Source organism: Styela clava, chromosome 7 (genome assembly GCF_964204865.1).
Source record: "Styela clava chromosome 7, kaStyClav1.hap1.2, whole genome shotgun sequence".
NCBI lineage: Eukaryota > Metazoa > Chordata > Ascidiacea > Stolidobranchia > Styelidae > Styela > Styela clava.
The window spans coordinates 6,108,456-6,131,283 of NC_135256.1; the positions used below are offsets into that span (position 1 = coordinate 6,108,456).

Genomic DNA, 22,828 nt, shown 5'->3' on the forward strand with positions numbered 1-22,828 from the left:
CTGCCGACTCCGCATCGGACTTTAACTACAGTATTTATTAGAATATTTAATTTTGCTCTCTCCAGGGAAAAGACGGTCTCGATGGAATTCCTGGCCTTTCTGGCGACGATGGCGAACCAGGATTACCGGGACCTCAAGGTGAAATTGGACCCCCCGGACCAAAAGGCAGTGGTGGAGTAACAGGTTTCCCTGGTGTTCGCGGAGAAAAGGGTGAAGCGGGACCACCGGGACCAGGTGGATTGCCTGGTTTGGGAGGAAGAGACGGACCACCAGGTTAGTTGAAATTATTGAATTCCGTTCAAAGTATAAGCACTGACATATAAGGCTGAGAGTTAGCTGATTTATCAGTAAAATTGATGAAAATTCGAAAACATTTACAAAATCATCACAAAAACCAGATCCAAATTATAAAATCGATTCGATGATTCGAGTGCATTGTTGATGGTAACACACATCGACATTGTGTAGAAATGTCATTTAATGATTAATGTTTCATCAATATGAACTGATCCTTATTAGTTATCTAAGATCTCTTTTCTATGATTATTAGACTTTGGACGCAAGCAGCTATTGGTATGACGCGACCAAAGTATTTCTAGTTAGACATGACGTGAGGTTTTGTTCCTGAACAAAGATCTGCACAAACAGCAGAGGTCGCCCGCTACTCCCTTTAAAAATTATACAAAAAAAACATTTTTCTGTTTCATACATAGTAATTTTTCATAGCTTGAAACGTGTTTTAGACCGACAAGACTATTAAAACCCCACGTTTTCAGGCCTTGGGCCGGACCTGCTAGCTGTTACGATCTAACTTGGGAATTGGAAATTAGAAAATCCTGACTACGCCTTAGGATAGGAGACACTATAGTTTTATAAATTCAAAGTCTTTTTGGTTCGACATTGCCAACCCATTTTATTACTCCCTGGACCAGATGTTCGTCATGGAAATGCTCATAAACCTCGTAATTTTAGTTGAGTTAGAAATACGACTGCCGTCACACCTCTGATTACACTGCGTGGATTCGCAGGTTCGAATCCCATGCGGGGATAGTTATGTGCGAGAGGATTGCTGGATTTCTCGTTGTCGTAGGGTGGTTCACGTGACTTCTGGTCGGTTACGGCTTCCTCCACCATCAAGTCTGTGCATCTGGAACAAATACCTGGCTACATAATCCCATACCCGACATGGAATGGTAATCGGACAAGAGGTTGGGGTTTGTCATATAATTTCCCCCGGAATAAAAATGTAAATCACGTACACATGAGTGATCTTGTATACAAAACTCAAACTCATTTTCAGGTCCAGCTGGCGAAAGAGGTCCGAAAGGTTCTATAGGACAGCCAGGTTTCGCTGGAAGAGATGGTTCACCTGGTAGAAACGGTGCGGCTGGAGAACCTGGGGAATCAGTAGCTGGACCACCGGGACCAGCTGGGCGGGTTGGTTTAACCGGACCAAAGGGTGAAGTTGGACCGGTTGGACTTGTGGTGAGTCGTAATCTCAAAATTTGTAATTGTTCTTAAAATGACCCAATTAGAGGTGTTAAGTTGTTGAATTTTCTGTACTGATGATGTACCTTTTTCGGCATTGGTGTTATTCATAGTAAATCATATTTTTTCCCGCCAAGTGAAAAAGTAGCAAAATTACTTACATTTCAACCAGCTTTGGTCACAAGAAACCAAAGCTGGTTATCGCGCACTCAAAGTTGAAAACATTAACTGTCAAAGTACTGTTATTTTTGATCAGCCTATGTATGTATGTAAATGCGTTTGCAACAAAATAGAATATTGAATAAAAAAGTTTTGCAGTTTTTTCTTTATTTGGACTTGTGATTTTTTATTTGAGTATTAGATACTTTTGAATGGGTTCTTGCAAATTGCCTTAAGAAATGGCGTGAAATCTTTGGAAAAAAACTCATTTAGAACATTTCCTATTCTTCTAACTATTTCTATTCTAACTAACTGCTTCTATTAACTTAAACATTACTGCTATGCTAAAAAATAGAACAACAACTTACGAGTAGTGGCAACCTTGATTCATATTAACCCAATGGCACAAGGCTCGTTTTACCACAGGACAAATAACATCTTCAGATCTCTTGGCAATATTGCCACATTAGATGTCGCTAATTCAATTTCATCACAGGAAATACTTATAAAATAATCGTATTTTCAGGGAAGAGACGGACCAATAGGAGAAAAAGGCGAACGTGGATTTCCGGGATCTGAAGGACAACGAGGGTTGCCAGGTTTGATCGGACAGCGAGGTTTGTCTGTCAAGGGTGAAGCCGGTAGCCCAGGATTGCCAGGAAGAAGCGGTCCAAAAGGTAAATATATTATATAAGTTATGGAAAAGCGTTTGCTATCGATTGGGTTTCTGGAGGACTAACTACCTTTCCTTACTCTAATCTGAGCATTTGTGCTAGTGAATCTGTATGTATCTAATGCAAGGATGCTGTAGCAGGAATAAAAAGAAACATACTATTTTATTGGGAGTTTTGCTATGCATTAACACAAATATATTTCTTTAACGTATTGCCTGACCTCAGCCAGAGCCTCAAACATGTCTAATTCGACTTTTCAACATATTTATAAAAAAAAAGAATTATTCTTATGATCAGAGCGCTGTTAGTGTGGTATTTTTGTTACATTTGCTTCCCTTTTTTTTCTGGGTTCAAAGTTGAATCTAATTCACCTCACTTTGTTTATTACCGGTAGTTCCCCTGTTGCTGTTTTTGTTAGATTTAGTTCCTTTTTTTCTTCCGGGATCAAAGTTGAATCTTATTCACTTTACATTGTTTATAGGTTCCCCTGGTGCAGCTGGTATTGTCGGATTGCCTGGTCAACTCGGTATCAAAGGAGAGGTGGGAGAGAAAGGTTTGCCTGGTTTCAATGGCTTGGCAGGCCAAGAGGGACCGAAGGGAGTTACTGGACCTCGAGTAAGTCAATAACATTGGATTTTCCACTTGCACATTTGTTGTTATGATCGTTACCGGTATGGAAGCTTTCAGATTCAGATATTTATTTCATCATGTACGAATCATTGTAAAGCAATAAACGCACACAATAAATAAAATAAAACTAACAAAAACGAGACCTCGGTGAATCATCTAGTCAGAGCCATAAATAACTAAATAACTAAAAAACACAATCATTAAGAGAACAACAAATAGGAAACAAGGGGAATGAAGAACTATTATGATTTATTCCATATATATGCTGTTAACCTCCAATGAGAGAATCATTGGTATACTAGAGATTTATGGGGGTTGGCATATCTTCTCAGCTCTAAACTTTTCACCTTAATGGGTGGTTTCATGCAAAAGAATGAGTGTCTGCTTGTATAGATACTTTTTTTTTCTATGCTAAAATACATGAATAATAACAATTGCATGTCATCGCCTTGATTTATCGGGCCATTTTGTGCGCACATTTTAATATGCATTTATATCAAATTTGCTGTATTTATGTTAGCAGTATTATAGCCACCTCTGGAGGAGGCCTTTCAAATGATGATTAAGATTATTTCTATTTCTAGCATTATTCCCAATGATTGATCATTTTTGCGATTATTGTTGAACCAAACCTGCTGTTTATATGACAATCCAAAATGTTTCATGACTATTGGGACAACATATCAATTTCTAATCTTTTTTTTCTTATTTTTAGGGTCTTCCTGGTCTTCGTGGTTTCCCAGGGGAAAAGGGAAGTCAGGGCGATGTCGGACTAATCGGATACCCAGGACGGGTCGGTGAATCTGGAGAACCAGGGTTGCCAGGTTTGAATGGGCGCGAAGGCAGAAAAGGAGACAGAGGTTTGTCCAATAATAAATAGTGTTATATCATATTAGAAAAGACATTTAAAATATACCTATTTTACTTCGGTAAATGCCTGTAATTATCAATGAAAGGGCTGTTATTTGTTTTACTGGAAGTCTCCGGTAAAATAATTTCAAAATTACTTTTTTTATACTGTAATTTTGCAACGTTTTTTTTTTTATCTCAATATGATTCTATGTTAGACTTCCTCATAGGAGACTATGATCGATAAACCATTACTGGTTTATTGTAAGCAAGTGTAAGTAAGTATTTATTTCGATTTTCCGCCACAACAAAACAATGAAGCAATACATGGCAACACAAATGAAACAAACATACAGAAAATCAGGAAAGTGGGCAAAATCGCACGTGCCCACTCACCCCAAACAGCAAACAACACATTGCGTCTGACTTCACGTTACTGAAATGGAGTTGTAATTTCATGAAATTTTACTCAGGTGTCATCGGACCTGCTGGAAGCGATGCAGCACCTATTATTAGAGATGGCCCAGAAGGCCAAATTGGAGACACAGGACCTGAAGGTTTGGCAGGGCCACCTGGTCCTCGCGGGCCATCTGGCCCCATTGGTAACACCGGATCGAAAGGAGAACCTGGATTTGATGGATTGGATGGACGCCCTGGAACACCAGGAGATCGAGGAGAGCCCGGAAGGCAGGGTCCTGTTGGTAAGTTCATGTTAATTTTTAGTAATTATGTTATTGGAAATAGTAATTCTTGGATGTGAATTAAATAATAATCATGCAGACAATTTACAATCCATTGAATCCATGAAGATCCATTCATCGGGAACAAATCACTAGCTAACTAATCCATCCCGACATGAACTGGTAACCGGATAAGAGACCGTGGTTTGCCATATAATTGATTGCATTATGGACTTTCCTCTCCCCGGGGTAAATGTGAAAGTCCTATCCCAGTGGTTCTCGACCTTTTATGGCTCGTGGCCCCTTAGGAGGCTTTTAGCACTCAAACAATTTAAACAATTCATGCTCAATAATGGGATACACCCTGTGAAATAACCTTGTCAAACAATGGGACTGGAAAGAACGAGAACCTTTTTTAGTAAAGGGAAAAGTAAAATCAGTTTTGCATCTAGCATTGTGGCTCCCTCTTCAACTGCTCTGTGGCCCTCTTGGGGACACGGGCCCCCACGGGCCTTCTATACTATGTCAGATATTTATACTTGTTGGTTGTCCCCAACTACCCCGGAAAAGTGACAACATTTTACTCGCCCTTACCATATCAATAGAGACTTGGAATAAGGAAATCTTAAGTAAATAATTTTGAAATAATCGTTTTTATTGCTCCGGATTCAATTTCTTTGTTGTTATTAAGGTTTCACTGGACCAGCTGGACGCGACGGTCGGCCAGGAGTTCCAGGTCAGCCTGGCGATTCAGGAATTTCTATTCTTAATCACGGATATTTCTTGACGAGGCACAGTCAAACAGCCGACGTTCCAGAATGTCCAACTGGTATGCTAAGAATGTGGGCAGGATATTCTCTCTTATTCTTGCAAGGAAATGAGAGAGCTCACGGGCAAGACTTAGGTGAGTTGACGACACAAAAATTATGAGAGAGAGAGCAATAGTTACCGTGCAAGTGTGCGTTTGATTTGAGCTTTTGTGGTTAGTGTTCACACCTATCTATTGCGTAACACTGCCGTTTGTCGTATTTTGATGCAAATTCTCATAATATGTAACAGTAAAGTAACCACTCCAGACTTATTTTAATTTTCTTTCGAGAAATAACACTAGGGCTTATTTTGGGGATGTCAAGGAGAGATTTCTTGCTATCGACTAGGTCAAAAAATTGTACGCTTTCGACTGGGTCTTATTTTAAGGTGTGGGGCTTATATTAAAATCATTTTCAAAATTCAGGCTAGGTCTTATTTTCTGGGAAACGCGGTATGTTGAAGATTATCCCTGAATCATTGATAAATCATCAATATCATTCAAAATAGTAATTTATAAATTTCAATATTTCAGGACAAGCTGGTTCATGCATGCGTCGATTCAGTCCAATGCCCTTCTTGTTTTGTAACGTTAACGACAATTGCAGAGTCGCATCAAGGAACGATTACTCATATTGGCTTTCAACACCAGAACCTTTCCCGATGTCTATGGTGGCTGTAACAGGTAAGTTGACTATATATCAGACATGAGCAAAGTACGACACGCAGGCCAAATCTGGTCATTGGGTAATTCAATTTGGCCCGCCTGATGCTGCCACAACAAAACTAAAATCAAATTTGATGTTTTACCTAAAAATATCTCGAGGAATTTGTTGAGATTGTGGTTAAATTTAGTTTTGGCGTGGGGATTATTGTTTTCCACTTTTGCTTTGTAACACTGTAAATATTGTTCATATAATGTACCCATTTATGTCACACTTACATGACCCACCAGTCTAGGTGGGAAAAATGTTTGGCCCCTGGTTCAAAAACTTTGCCAACCCCTGCCATATAATTTGTAGAAAAAAACCTTGAACTTGAGTGGAATTGCCTTATATCTCACTGTACTTCATTTCTATACCTCTTGAACTTCATTTTTATTTATCTTTCTTTTTAATTTAACAGATGGAGACATAGAGCCGTACATCAGCAGATGCGCTGTATGTGAAGCACCTTCACTAACACTCGCTGTCCATAGTCAATCTGACATCGTACCAGATTGTCCTGATAACTGGGAGAGTCTATGGATCGGATACAGCTTTGTAATGGTAAGTTGCAAGATTTCTGTTAATGTTTAAAAATTTAATTTTTGCCATGACGACAAAAAATGGCTGTAGCGAATTGGTAAAATAATGTGGTTTAGTGTGTGCAATTCTACTGGTTCTAGGAAACTTCGCCGCAGATAATTCCTCCGTAGGAAATCTAGAAAAAACTATGTGTGGCCAAACGTTTCCTCTAATATTTGGTTTAGAAATGAGCTAAGGGTGTCGCCGACATTTTTTCCTTCTCGTGGGATTCTTCTAGCATCAGGGGGTGTAATTGGTCCCCAGCGGACTCGTTTGGGGAATTGTTTAAAGTTAACAAGCTCAGGAGGAACAAGCCTGAGGAAATATGAAAAAAGATATGAGTAGCGGTTGAGTGACATCTTTATTTTTACCTAATGCAAGTTTGAAATTTTCAAAGGTTATTTTTTAGCAGTTATAAAGAAGCGCAATGTTTTCCCCTTAAAAAACAATCTTCTAAATAATCATAGGTCGACTTTGTGTACAAAAATACGAACCAAATTTGTATATACAGGGTGTCCATAAAGCCCCTTTACAATTTCAATCTTGTTATGAAGTCAGTTCTCAATATATCTTAACCAGGCTTGTTGTTTTTCAATCAGTAATTGCTTAAGTATTTTTTCTTCATTTAATACATATGTGAGCGCCGAACAATATATGATATCAATAAATTCCCGGTCCTCCTGAAGTATGCGCACCAAGATAGCGCACCACCTGAACTCAGGTTGTTTACCAGGTTAGGGTTCAGGTTGTGCGACATCTTGGTGCGCATACTTCAGGAGTACCAAATTCCCCTTGCAATTTTAAAAATTTTTAAGACTTTATGAACATCTTATATATTTTGCAGCACACAGCAGCAGGCGCAGAAGGCAGTGGACAATCATTACAATCTCCAGGTTCTTGTCTTGAAGACTTCAGGGCGGCTCCATTCATTGAATGCCACGGGAGAGGAACTTGCAACCAATATGCGAACGGATACAGCTTCTGGTTGGCTACTATATCACGAGATCAACAATTTAAGTAAGTTCGTCTTAACCCAAATTGCTGACCCAGAACAGAGGCGGGACTGTGTAGTTCAAACCTATTTAAGGATATTATTTCCATATATATCCCCAGGCCTGTTATCGACATGCCTTGTAAAAAATGTAAATGGGATAGGCTATATGACTGCAATGTAACTGAAATGATTTCAGACTTTCAAAACATGATACCTCGCTAAGTAGCAGCTTGCCTGAAGCATTATCACAAAGTTCACAAGAAAGGAAGCTAATATCTGAATTTTTTTCTGTAATGAATTATGCTGCTTAGATTAAATCATTAATTTTGTGACTGAACGATTGGTCATTAATACATTTTTTATTTTTATTTTTTAGAAAACCTGTCTCAGAAACGTTAAAGGCGGGAGATTTGAGACAACGAATTAGTCGATGCGTTGTTTGCATGAGAACTCACACTGGTAACGATTCCCCAACAATCGTACGTCCTCCAATAAGGCCCCAACCACCACGAGGCCCAACAACAGGATTCTTTGATGAAGAACTTCCGTAAAGCGAACTTTGGACATAAATTGCCAAATTTAAATACTATTGCATTGTGGATAAAAATAAAATTATGGGAAGAGAGTTGATGATTGGTAACAGTCATGATATATTTTAAAGCCAGATGAAACGTTTTATTTATATTTTCTATTTTCAGGATTTCTTCCTGAAAAGGTTGAAATTTATCGAAAAAAATAATTCACCAAGGACCACAAGCATCTTGTTTTTGCAATTTATTTTTCTTCCTTTCTTTCTTTTTTGCTTACATTTTTATATCATCGAATTAAACAGCATAATATGAGCCTTTTCTCATTATTTTTGTGTATTATTTTATGTTTATTAAATGTTTGTTTGTTCTGTCATTATTTGTTTTGACAATCTTTGGTAACATAGCAGATGACACCGCACAAGTGCCTTCAACTGAAGTGTGGCGTCAATTTCATGCCACCATCTTAGAACATAGCAGACACCACACAAGTGCTTTTGTGGCATCAAATTTCATGCCGCCAACTTACAAATTTATTACTTATATATTCAGTGTTTTAGTATCGTTTCATTGAGTTCTACTGAAGCTTAATTTCAATATCTTGTCTCTTGTACTATAATCAAATGTTAATAATCATTTTTTCATTAATTTTTGCTAAAAATAGCTCTGAAAAACTGTTTGTTCATATTCAGAGTTGTTAGTATTTACCAATATTCATATTCTTCATATAGAAAAACAAGATTGCGAATATTCAACGCTGTCGTTATAGAACCACCAGTCATTCTGATTGGATCGGACAACATTTTCAAATTTTTGTTCGAGTGAAATATCAAAATTCAGAATGATATTGAAAATTTAAAAAAATGCTCTTTTAACAACAAAAAGGCATCTTTCGGGACAATAAGTTAATCTGTCATATTTACCGTCCTTTATCATTCTTCCACTAACCTCTGCGTGCTATTAATCACTTTGATTCATTTCCTAATTATTTTCCAAACTCAGCTTAGTGCATTGACTAACACGTGTAATATCTTTATACATAGCCTGATCTCGATTACCTACTCAATCCGCCAAAATCGCAATTTTGAAACTTGTAAAAAGTGTGGATATAATGAAATTATAGATTTATTAACCAATTTTTTAATCAAAACTTGAGAAAAAGTTTTTTTTTGTGATTCATTGACAAATAATTCTTTAATCATAATTTCCAGTAATTCAATAAATAAAACTGAAAAAAAAAATCATGTTAAGATCTAGAAAAATTGATCTTTATCACCGACATATTATCAAAAAAATTTAAGCGAAATAATAATGACGTCACCAAATGTCGTCATACGTCCGTTTCATATTAATTTAGAAACATGGATAAATTTTTCAAATATAGTATCATCTCTGTATTGAAATTTGTCGATAATTGTAATCATTTGATATCTATAACATGCTTGTTTGACATCTGCTTTTAAATGATTTGTTGCGTCATAATAATTACGTCGCAATCAACCATTTTCATTCTCTATTACAGTAAACGCCTTCTTTCAACTATATGTATACAATTATGCCTTATTTGCATATTTATAACCGAACCTCGATTCCATTGTGGCTCTTTAAATTTGGTCATAGATTATATATTTAGCAAAATCTTTGGAACAAAATCATCCTTTATAAATTATAAAAATTAAGTGATTGAGCCAGCTTTAAATTTCTGTTGTCTAAAAAGTAATTTACTCCATTGCTTTCGCTTTTTTCAATATTAAATTTCTGTAAAAATTGTGATTTTTTAATGCCCTATGTTGCACTAGTTTGATTTAAATATTTGTGAAGATAAGTGCCATAAAAATTTCGGTGCTCCAGAAGTGTGTGTACCAATATGAAGGTAACTAATTTTGTTCGCCTACTTTACATCAAGTTGTGCAACGGGACTGAGGTATATTCACTTGGCTAACACAAACAGTCCGCGAACTCGTAATAGAACTAAAATAAGCAAAATCACAATGAAAGTATGGCCTAATTCTAACCTGGTACACATATTATGGGAGTATCAAAATTTATTTTTAATCTACCGCATGCCTATCATAATGATCCTAAATGAATTTGCGACGTTAGTACTATACGAATCGTGTCACAACGACTTGCTTTACGTAAACATGGATTTATGCCTTAAGAAATATAATGAATTTATTTGTACTATTTTTATCTGAAATATTTGTTGAATTTTGGCCAAAATACGTGGCCATTGCTATGTACAACCTCCATGTACAAGTTACATACATGGAATAATAATGGATTTGTTTGTCTATCTTTATGTCCGACGTTTGTCTTTCTGTCTTTATGTCCGGTGTTTGTCTGTCGTTCAAATAGTCTTGTTGTTTTTGTTTATTTTATTTTATTCGTATTACTAGGCTAAGTATTAACTTTATGGATTCGAAGTTTCGTCAGAATATTGTCGGGGCCATGTAAAATCAGATATGAGACCTATATGCGTTTATGTTTTGTTTTGAATGTTAAATACATTTGTCCCGAGCATGGCCCGAAATAGAACTTGAAAGCCATTTTGACTCGAGCCTATTCGGGTCTGAAGGAAAATATTTGATAAAAATGTTATTACAACGAAGCAGCATGTTGTTTTCAATAAAACGTTCTTCTTTATATGTGAGAACGTATTTTTTCTGTTGAAAAAAGTGGCAGGACATTTTTACTTGTTCATCCCGATATTCTGTTTATTTCAGGGAGTTATTTACATAACATAAATGAATAGAACAGAAAAAAAAGTAATGTTAGACAAAAAGGCCTCTAAATTCGAGTTCGGTTGAATCGTGGAAGAAAATCGTGCATTTTCAGAAAAGGGTTCGAGTTTAAATGGGGCTGTAGTTAGGTGCTCGAGATTTTCAATTTGTGTTATATGGAAAGCTATTTTTAGTGGGTTTTATAGAGTATTCTATTATTGAAGGTGTTATCTCAGGTACAGTTTGCGATATGGAGTGAGAAGTATTGATATATAGTTAGGTCCTCAACTAGTGGATACAGTAGCCTACCAGCGTTCAGTCAGTCTTTCATAAACTGATGTTCAACCAACGCATGAGTCGGGATTCACCTTATGATATATTCTCTCGGAATGTCACCTATCTCCTTCTCTCGAAATAGTTCTTGGCATGGCAGCGCATCGAAGAAAATTGACATCCTGGTTAGGAAAATTTTTCACTCTGGCTATAACTCTACAACAATTTTTTTACAACAAAAACTTCGAAAAGACAGAACGCTTAGTAAACTTGATAAAATTCTGACTCATTACCTATCGATTTTGATCGGTAATTATGTTGATAGATATTGTCTGTTTGTTTGTTTGTCTGTCTGTTAGACACTTTCGCATGTTACACGATATCTCACGAAAACGATGTTGAATCTGCTTCATTCTATTCTGCCTCATTACCTATCGATCTTGTTCGGTGAGTATGTTGATAGGTTTGTCTGTTTGTTTGTTTGTCTGTCTTTTAGACACCTTCGTATGTTACGCGATATCTCACGAAAACGAGGTTGAGTCTGCTCCAAATTTTGCATGTACATTCATCATATTTCGGACCAGAAGCGTATTAATTGTTGGATGAATCATGTCGTATGATTAGCGAGTTATTAAATAATTGGTGATGGGACACGTGGTGTTGCTTATGAGAGAGCGAAGGATACACGTCGCTAGATCGATAAGTCGGCGGTATCTGATCGCTATGTCGTTTATCACTCTTGAGAGCTCAACATGACCTCGACTCTGGAAAAATTAGAATTCTGAGTGAGGGGAGTTTGAATATATGACTCTAACTCCAGTGAAGTATGCCCAACTTCGACACCGACTCTGCTGCTTATGGGAATCTATATATACCTATTTTGGAACACTTTTTTCATCCCTCGCTATGAGTGAAAAGTACTTCATTTGGTGCTCCAGAAGTGTGTGTACCAATATGGAGGTAACTAATTTTGTTCACCTACTCTACATCAAGTTGTGTAAAGGGACTGAAACCTATGGGCAGGGGATATATTCACTTGGTTAACACAGACAGTCCCCGCACTCGTAATAGAACTAAAATAAGGAAAATCGGAATAAAATTATGGTCTAACCCTAACCTGATACATATACTACGGGGGTGCCCTTTATTCAACCCTTGACTAGTATTTAAGCTGCTATAGTACCGCCCAAAGAGTTACAATGTGTCTATAGATGAAAATTATAGTAATAATAGAGACGAATATTATTATTACTATTCACTACAGCAAAATTCTTCCACAAGAATTACTGAATTATTCCCAGGCTGGGAAACGAGGGGTTACTTAGTAATTGTTTCAGAATCTTTCATAATAGCCAGAGGCATTCGATAATTATGTAATAGATTCAGATTCAGATATTTTATTTTTATCGTGCAGGAATCAATGCAAGAAAAAGGGGCAAGATTGTATAACGGCAATATAAAAAATGTAAATATACATATAAGAAATAGCGTCTGAGACTCATTGCAATCGATAGGAGATTCCCGAAGGACTGTGACATTCTTCGGGTCAGCGACACCTGTTGGCTGATTATTTTTGAGGAAAATAGACAAACAATATACTAATTTAATAATTCAAAAGTATCACAAAATGAAAATCACAAAATACCACTGGAGTAATGAATGACGCAGAAGCGCCCTCGTACACAATATTCTTATTCCATTCTTATTCTAGAACTAATTTTGTTTGGCCCACAGTTAGCGATAAAAGTTACACACAAAATTAGATAATTCTTACAAATTTTTTAGTAGTGTATAAATAAACTTAGAATAATAAAATCTGGCCTTTGTTTGCTTTTCAGCCATTTAAATCAGGTTAATGATTTACGACTTGGAATATAAATCGGTTGAGTGTTTGGGGATTTAAACCGGTAGCTAGGCTAAGTTAGCAGATGAATTAGAGGTGCTTCAGAAGTGTGTGTACCAATATGGAGATAACTAATTTTGTTCGCCCACTTTACATCAAGTTGTGTAAAGGGACGGAAGCCTATGGACAGGGGGTATATTAACTTGGCTAACTCAGACAGTCCCTGAACTTGTAATAGGACTATAAGAAGATAAATCGGAATAAAATTCCAATCTTTAGTTGAATTTTATAAGGCCTTCCGCTCCTTGTCTCCGAATTAGGCTTTTCTACAAGCGGAAAGGAAAAAATATCATACCACCAAAGGGAACTTTTCTTCTCAGAAAAGAAAGACTAATAGCGGTTGTTAATATACATAACAAAAAATAAACGCATATACGTCTTCTATCTCGTCCCATATGGTTATCTCCTAAATATATGCCTTCTACAAGCAGATAGTCAAATGTAAACTAGTTGTTGTTTGTTATCGCTCCGGGTTGGACTTGTATTACTTATATTATACACAATCTACAGTGATGGATATAAGCTTAACATGGATGGAACGTTGGAACAAATTACAATGACAACATATTCAAATCAATGCGATAACCTAAAGATTAGGATATTGAGTCCACAAATTAAATAATGAAAACCTTTTGAAAAGGATATAATCTGAGAGATGACAGATAAAGTGCGGCTTCTGATAGAATAATATTTAAAAAGTTGGGTCTCAGCTTGTCAGGTTTAATTTAATTAAGCGTTCAATATAATAACGAGGGAAAATAACATTCTAAAACACGAGTTTTGCTGTAATAAAAGATCGTAAATTTGCAGATGTGTATAAAAAATGTTTGTCTTATGCAATAAAATTTTCCCATGTTTTTTTTGTCATAAACTTAGTTGTTTGCGAAGGGTTACACTGTAAAATTTCTGTGTATGTTCTTCCAATGCCGCTATGGGTTAGATACAACAAACCACAGAATACGTTTGTTACGAGTACCAACTATTCCTTGAGCTAACTATTAAATTTTAAATGTGTATTTGTTAAGTCATAAATAACTTTGGAGTGGCTGAATGTGACGTCATATAGCAATATTAAAGTGATTTACTTGTGTGACCAAGAAGGCTTGACGTAATCTTTTCACTCATTTCATGAGAAACCTGATTAATTTATTCTATTTCGTCGTTTTATTGCAGCTTTATAATGCGTCTAGTGTGTATGGTTGGAACTCGGGAGGCTTACAGACCCATTTCAAATATGAAAGATGGTTAAGTATAGATTTAAACCAGTTTAAAAAATACAAAAAAGATATATCTTCTTATGTCTCATAACTTCTACACGAGTCGAATTCTAACCGTTTGCCTTGGCAATGAAATTTCGCATTTTTGTATTCAGGAGTTGTAATGGCTTTACTCTAGCACAGTGGTTCCCAAACTGGGGTCCGCGGACCTTTTGGGGTCCGTGAGGCACTTTCGGAGGGTCCGCGAAACAAATCTGTAATATGACTCATAGCTCGATAATTATAATACAAAAATTAAGTGCTTAAATTTACAAATACACATTTGTCGCCTTTTTCTGCTTCGTAATCACCGTTGGAGACACTGATTCGTCACTTTCTGTTTCGATCACACTGCCTCATTGTGATGTCACATAGCTGTGTGCTTGTGATATCACAGAGAGAGTTCAATTCATGTTTCCACGAGTTTGCTAACTGCAGGGCTGTAGGTGTTGTTGCCCTTTCGTACGTTTACCAAATATCGGAACAGACTGGATGTCACACATGTCATAAGAGTTGCGCTTTATATTCTTTTGTTCGTTTCACTTCACGGCGCATTGATTTTTTGTTGTAATCTTTTAATGTTTTGTTTCAGTGCGCAGGGCCGGGAATCATTCAAAAAATTGCAAGGGGTCCGTCATGGAATTTTTTTCAAAAAGTTTGGGAACCACTGCTGAGTCTAGCAGCTCTCACTGCGTCTATAAGATTTTTTAATTATTTTTTCGGTACTTTTTCTGTTAAGTGCTTCAACTATCCTTGTCATTATTTTGTCATTGAGAAGTAATCAGTCTCCATCGCAATCAATGCTTTTAGAAACAGAAAGTTTGTTCATTGGGGAAATAATTCAGTTGAAGTGGACTCTTCAGGTAAAACGGAGAATGTTTAAGTAAGTGAAGGACAGGACGATGCTGTTAAAAATAGAATAAAATTGATGGAATATCGAGATATTTAATATTACGAAACAGCGGACTTGTATTTTGTAGGGTTATCAATAATTATTGTTCTTAATTACTGCTTTGTGTATTCACGGCCACTTTTTGCACATATTATCTTTCGTGATTCAAATTAACTACAAGATTTTGATATTTTTTGCCGAATTTTCAACATTATTTATTGAATTTCTCCAAACCGGAAGAGTATTTATTGTAGATACCGTATTTTTAGGGCCTTATCACGCATGATCACCGTGTGGCCAAGTATATTAACCTAAATGATGGCAAATAAAAAAGTTTATCAGTAAGTACTTTAAATTCTTAAGAGTTTCAATCGAAACGGTAACTTATGAAAAGTCATTATCTTTTGTGAGTGACGATGGGTCAAGAATGAAGAACCGCGCCAAAAGTTAAACCGCTTTTTAGAATCAATTGATAAATTTGAGCCGCTGTTGAAAACAGTGAAAGCAAGGATATTTATGGATTATGGAGGGGGGGGGGAATCCGATACGTAATCTTCATGGCATACCGATAGGATATTAGATTCACATATTTATACCGGGGCGAGGAAAACCGATAGGACGGCTTAATCATTTGGCGAACCATGGCTTCTCGTCCGGTTACCAGTCCATGTCGGGTTAGTTAGCCAGTTATTTGTTTCAGGTGCACGGGCATGATTATTGACTTGCGTAACAAATGAATGAATCGCGGAATCCACAACAAATTTCAAATCTTTACATTCTTTAACCCAGTTTAAATACCATCCATTATTCTATTGAGTGAGTTCTCGTGACTGGTTCCATAATTCAGGCTTAATTAAATAGAAGTTACTGGAATTGATAAAGTATGAAGCGACATCGGGTAAATATAACCCGAGCAATTGAATAAAACATTCGCGAGACGTGATTTTATCTAACTCGGGCCATATATTTCAAAGTGTTTATTTGAAGTGATTTTTTGAAATTTCTATTGAAATGAAAGTTCATTGATAGTTAAATAGATATTCTATTCAGATGAGTTATTATTAGACGAGTACGGATTCCTTCCCAAGTTTGAAAATATTGTCTTTTTTATAATAGCAGAGTATAGGACATCGGGCGTTCCAGTTCTTACATCACTCTAAACGTGACTCCAATTAAATTGCGAATATATATCTGCTGTTTAAACTAAAAAAAATTGCAATCTGATAAAGCATATTTATTTTCAATTTGTGATGGTACCCGCCATTCCCTGCCATATCCGATATTTCACAACCTAAAAATAAATGAAAGCAACCTTCTCGAATTAACATATTAAATAACACAAACAATATCTGGTTATAAAACAAATTATTGTTCATTTTAATAAATACATAACATATCACAATGAGTAAAAAATTCGTAGTATTAGATAATTAAAATAATGATTTATGAATTATAATATCATATATATAAATCCCGGGGTGAGCATTGGGACACGCAGAGATTCATGTAAGTGTGCAATAATAAAAGAGTAAACATTGTGTATTCCATTCTTATGTTACTGTGTATATATGATGTCGCGTCTCCTATAAATTTTGGGGACGGTATCGGATATAATAATTTAAGTATATCAGCTATTTGGTACTAAGGTATTGTGTGTTGAACTACTAGTCCTTTCTCCTTAATTCCTATATTTCGGATTAGTATGTGTCAGTTGCCACAAGGATGCTTGAACGAGATGGTATTAGAAAGAGAAACAAGAATAGCATAGCCTATTCCCACGAATATTTGCTGTTTGATTGGGCCATATCTTGTTTTTGTTTGAAGAAGATAGGACTATGATCTAACGAAATCTCACAAATACAATTTAATATTTCGTGATGAGAGATTCTGCTATTATTCATAAAAGACTAATTAATTTTCTTTTGAACTTGTATAATTGGGGTCGGTGTGTGCAAATTACTGTTTATTGCTCTTTCTCCGTTTATAAACAAAGATGATAAAGGTTATTACCGTTATTACGTCGTGCTATTCTTTATTGCAGCAATAGTTGAAATATGCTTGTTTGGAGAAATCCGACTTGGGTCGGTCAAACGTGCTTTTGACTTAATTGTGCGCAGTTCTTAAACGCAACAAAATACATGTTGTCGAAACTATAATACCGGCGTCGAGTTTATAATATTTCACCTTATGTTAAGTATGTAAAGGTATTCAAGTGCAACTCATAACATGAATAACTCATAATAGAAATAACTAATTGAGCCTTACATCTGTAGCAACCGTGTCATGTTCATGTTCAAGTCGAAGAAAGAAATCTTTCACCATTTGAAATAATCGACGCGAATCGCTGTTAATTAGCTGATTTGAAGTTCATTAAAAGTTTTGTTCGTGTTTTGGTAAAGTTAAGAAGTACGATCTTTATAGAATTGTAAGTAAGTTATTGAGTTATGATTTCGTAAATGATTGCCATCGCCGCAGATCCAACTCAATTGCACTTGTTGCGGCGCTCTCGAAGTATGTGTACCAATATGGAAGTAACTAATTTTGTTCGCCTACTTTGCATCAAGTTGTGTGAAGTGACTGTCACCTATGGGCAGGGGGTTTATTCACTTAGCTAACACAGACAGTCCCCGAACTCATATAATAAAACTGAAATAAGGAAAATCGTAATAACATTATGGCCTGACGCTAACCTGGTACACATGCTAACTTTTGATTTTGTAAATGATCGCCGTAGATGCATAACCGACTCAATTATGTTTGTTGCTCGATTAAAATAAAATTGCATCAAAAATTTGAGAAACTAAATACGATATATTAAATTTATTGAAAATGTTCTTCAAAACACGCTTAGAATTGGTGAGTTTGCTTCATCCATGTCTAAACTAGACACAACATATCTCAGAAAATATTTCTTCACCAAAAGTAAGGGTACTCGTGTGGTATGCGAACCAAGATGGCGGACACCGGAACGTAGTATGTGTACCAGGTTAGGGTTAGGCCATAATTTTATTCCAATTTTCCTTATTTTAGTTTTATTACGAGTTCGGGGACTAGTCAAGTATCTGTACCTGAAATTACGGCCTAACCCTATCCTGGTACACATACTACGTCCGAGTGTCCGCCATCTTGGTCCCATTACTACGGGAGTATCGAAGTAAGAAATAAAAATAACTTAATGTTATTTCACGAATTAGCAACAAGTATACTTGTAAAATAGTAAAGTAGTAGTACAAGTAAAAGTAATGAGTCAAAAAATATGATGGAATATGTTGAAAATTTCCGAATTAATGAATCAGTAAAATTTAATTTAAAAATAGTCAGTTCCTTCACTATGTTGGATATTTTTGCTAAAATATTAAACAATATTACCGAATAGTGACTCTGAAATTCATATAATGGTTACTGAATATGTTTAATAACGTGGATTGTTAGACAGATCTAATAATGTACTGATGGTATTGAAATCAGGGGGCGTGAAGCCTGTAATTAGCTTGAGGTTTTCAAATGGTCGCTTTATTCGGGAGTACTCTGTGGCAGATGGCAAGGGATCGGTCGTAGGTTCATTCCATGTCTTGTACGATACAATTTCTAAGCTTTTTCGGGGACTTGGATTTTTGATTAACAAGATTCGGTATTTGTACCGGCGACACCAGGGTGCTATATTATGGTAGCGGAGCGAGATTACAATACTTCGTGTGTGATGCTTTGTTTTAGCAGATCTTGAGTAGGTACCTAAACAGCGTTGTAGAAATGTGGGTACTCCCGTAGTGTGTGTACCAGGTTAGGGTCAGGCCATAACTTTTATTCCAATTTTCCTTATTTGAGTTCTATTACGAGTATGGTGACTGTCTGTGTTAGCCAAGTGAATATCCCTCTTCCCATATGCTTCAGTCCCTTCACACAACTTGATGTAAAATAGGCGAACAAAATTAGTTACCTCCATATTGGTACACACACTTCTGGGGCGCCAAAAAACACCCCCGCCGCCGTTCAGAATATAAAATTGGTTATTATCCAGTTAAATTTTTCATTTATTGATGGAATTCAGCGATGTCAAGATTAGCGAACGCGCAGTTACTTAAAAGTGGCTAGTTCAATCTGCAGTACTTAAAATATGGCTGAGGTGTTTTTCTGAAATCTCACATTTTTGCATTGGTGGCGTGGGATTTCAACACAGCAGTATTGCTAAAAATTATTTTACTCATGAGGTGGACGTAGCTAAAGTCGACAGCGAGTAAGCGAGTTAAGTTGCGTATCTACGTTTTTTGAAACTTTATCAGTGTTTTGTTTTTATAATGTACTTCGACATCGAAGTCATTTCTATTTTGATATAAAGGTTTATGAAGGGAAAATTCAGTCAGTTTTTATTGAGTCCTTGTTCAGAAATTGAGGTATATCTTTGCTCTACTTGTGTTCTTGTGTTGTAAGAACCAACATCCAAATACGGGTTTGTGAAGTTTTTGTATCATTAACCGTATACGTTATATTGAAAAACTGTTCTCAAAATTGAATATATAGGGTATCCATTAAGTCTTAAAAAATTTTAAAATTGCAATTTATCGATACCATCCATATATTGCATTAGCCCTCACAGATTAAGGGACAAAGTATTAAATGAAGTAAACGTTCATAAACGAAAAAATGGTTGGGATATATTGAGAACTGACTTCATAACAAAATTGAAATTGTAAAGGGGCCATATGAACACCTTGTATGTTACAATAACGATAATTTGTGGAGTAAAGGTCGGAAGATATCCATGTGTTGAAAATTAAAAATTAATGGCGCCATAGATGATAGTTCAATGTCACTATAATGGTATCTTTGTTTGTCAGTAAGCCGGCCATCAAAAATATGAGTAGACTAAGTGTGTGTTGTGAACTGTCCACAAAAGAGGGATAAATGGACAGACATTAACTATAACGCGATATATTGTTGTAAATAAATAGCCACGAGGGTAATAGGCGTTTCGGACTAATAATCCACTTGTTTTGGTCACAATCACAATAGCCAGCATCGTTTATTACAAAGCAGTAACTACGGATTATGGGGTATTTCACGCGGTACCAATACCACGGCTTGTGTTTATGGTTTCGTTCATTCATCGCCGAATATCACGAGAGCTTATGAAAGAACATCTGCCTGACGATCGCCACTTAGCGACACTTGTGGTCGAAGATGCGACGCTTACTATTCTGCTCTCTTTTGAAAATTTTCGGTGGTTTATTCCCGAGCTTGAATCAGAGATCAGGTATCGAATAAGTGTGTATTGTGGATGTTTGTATTGAGAACAGAAATACAAGGTGTCCATAAAGTCCCTTTACAATTTTAATTTTGTTATGAAGTCAGTGCTCAATATATCTTGACCAGTTTTTTTTTCATCAGTAATTGTTCAAGTATTTTTACTTCATTTATTCATTTGTGAGGACCAAAACAATATATGGTATTGATAAATTCCCTTCGCAATTCAAAAAAAATTAGGATTTTATGGACACCCATATTGTTGTATGGGGACAGCGAGTTTGGTATTTTAAGTTCCTATTTAGAGAATAAGAATCGCAAAATAGATAGCAAATTGATAAGCCTAAATCACGGCAAAAACCAAGATAACGATTTTGTTGAGTATACAAAAACGTGGGGTGACGCTTTTTTCAGCCAAAAGGCTTGAAATTCTTGATTTTAAGTTATTACTACTAGAATATACTGTCGATTAAGGTTTGTGTTGGGCATTGTTGATTGTTACATAGTTTCATATCCTGACTTGCATACTGACATCCGATCGCCAACGAGGAAATAGAATCCCTGTCGGAATAATAGTACAGCACTACTGATTATTTTTGCTATAGAACTGTTGAAGCAGTTAAGATCAATGATAGCTCAATATATTATACCTGCTATCGTCGTTACAAGATTGATTAGATATTTATAAAACCAAACTTTGAAAGAGTTAATTGATATCAGTCAATTAGGGGGTGTAATCTTGTGGTGTGTAGATCATCGAGTGGGTTTTCTAAAAACGAGATACAATATTTCTCAAATTCAAATAGTAATAGAAACATAAGTATATATAATATCACAATTATCGCTGTTTTGCAAAACAATATATTGTTCAGATTGGGGCGGTTTTATTTTGTCCGATCAGAATTGCGTATAAGTAAAATGGATTTTATCAATTCATGTGATTTATATATTGTAAAGAGTTAGAACACCTACACTTCACACAAGACTCGAAATTCCTATATGCTCAACGTTATAATAACCAGGCCATGTTGTAAAATGTTTGTTTGTGATCTCCCGATTATGCCAAGGTAATGGAAAAGACAATCACAAAATCTATAGTTAAAAAATAATTTAACCGGAGGATGTTATCAAAATTTATTGTAGTCTCATACATACTGTATATAGTTATGTCATTGTTTTATCGGGCCATTTTGCCTACAAATTTTTACGCGAATTTCGTATTATTTACGATAGCTCTCGTTCAATCTACCGTTGGTATTTCAAGTACCAATAAACGCCGCGTATTGTCTTTTCTATGCTGTAATAAAATTGGTCTAATTTTAGTAGCATTTCAGAGTCAATAATATCCACAGACCCCGGGAGCTGTCAGTCGGTACAGTGAGTATTGTTAGTATCACAGCACATGACCCGAGAAAGAATTTGTGCATCTGAGTGTATTTAGAATAGTAGATACACATTTTGTCAAAAGGAAGTCATATTTTAGTCCTGATTATTCGAAAAAAATGTCACACACGGGTCCAATAACCGTAAAAGGTTAGTAATATTAATGAGCTTTTAGATTAGTCAAAACCTCAAACTTAGGACGCAAGTCAAATAATCTTGTCGTTATATAAATGATAAAAATTACTTTGTGTTTTCATTATCTGTTTTATTGTTAGCTTATATTTGATTTAGAGTCGCTTTATATGTGACAAGTCCTGAAACATACTCTGCTAAATACAACGTAATAAATTATTCCCGTGAGGCCAATAAAAGCTCATTGCTTTAGGATGAGACAGGATTCGCCTATTTATCCCGGAAGAATCGAAAGCCGGGCGCTCCAGAAGTATGTGTACCAATATGGAGGGAACTAATTTTGTTCGCCTATTTTACATCAAATTGTGTAATAGAACAGAAACATATGGGCAGGGGGTATATTCACTTGGCTAGCATAGACAGTCCCCGAACTTGTAATAGAACCAAAATAAAGAAAATCTGAATAAAATTATGGCCTAACCCTAACCTGGTATACATACTTCGAGAGTACCGAAAGTCACTTCGACGGCTTAATCATATGGCGAACCACGGTCCTCGTTCGGGGACCAATCCATGTCGGGTATGGGATTAGTTAGTTATTTGCTTTTGAAAGCATGAACTTAAGGGTGGAGGAAGTCGTAACCGACCAGCGGTTACGTGAACCACCCTATGGCGTACAAGAGTCTAACAATCTTTTCGCATATAATTATCCCCCATTAGATTCGAACCTGCGAACCCTTACAAGGTAATCGGGGGTGCGATGGCAGGCGTACTCCTAATGCGCATAGCACGATGCGCCACATCGCCGAGCTGTAAAATGTCATTGTTTCTTTGATTTCCTAAATAGCCTATATCAGGGGTGGGCAACCCCTGGCACGCGTGCCAAACTTGGCACGCGAGCCCATTTATTCGGCACGCGAGCGAGGCCTCG

At 36.3% G+C, this 22,828-nt stretch overlaps 1 protein-coding gene across 2 annotated transcripts in view; it reads left to right on the forward strand.

The window, feature by feature from the left end:
- LOC120328994 (uncharacterized) overlaps window positions 1-10,742 on the forward strand; it is a 47,891-nt gene extending 37,149 nt beyond the window's left edge. For both annotated transcript variants that reach the window (XM_039395593.2, XM_039395594.2), the window contains exons 32-42: window positions 66-273; window positions 1,301-1,485; window positions 2,174-2,324; window positions 2,803-2,936; window positions 3,667-3,811; window positions 4,274-4,501; window positions 5,172-5,384; window positions 5,823-5,972; window positions 6,413-6,555; window positions 7,418-7,590; window positions 7,944-10,742. In XM_039395593.2, coding sequence (XP_039251527.2) covers window positions 66-273; window positions 1,301-1,485; window positions 2,174-2,324; window positions 2,803-2,936; window positions 3,667-3,811; window positions 4,274-4,501; window positions 5,172-5,384; window positions 5,823-5,972; window positions 6,413-6,555; window positions 7,418-7,590; window positions 7,944-8,118 — 1,905 coding nt within the window. In that variant the 3' untranslated portion in view covers window positions 8,119-10,742. The remainder of the gene's footprint in view (window positions 1-65; window positions 274-1,300; window positions 1,486-2,173; window positions 2,325-2,802; window positions 2,937-3,666; window positions 3,812-4,273; window positions 4,502-5,171; window positions 5,385-5,822; window positions 5,973-6,412; window positions 6,556-7,417; window positions 7,591-7,943) is intronic.
- Window positions 10,743-22,828: the final 12,086 nt, after the last annotated feature.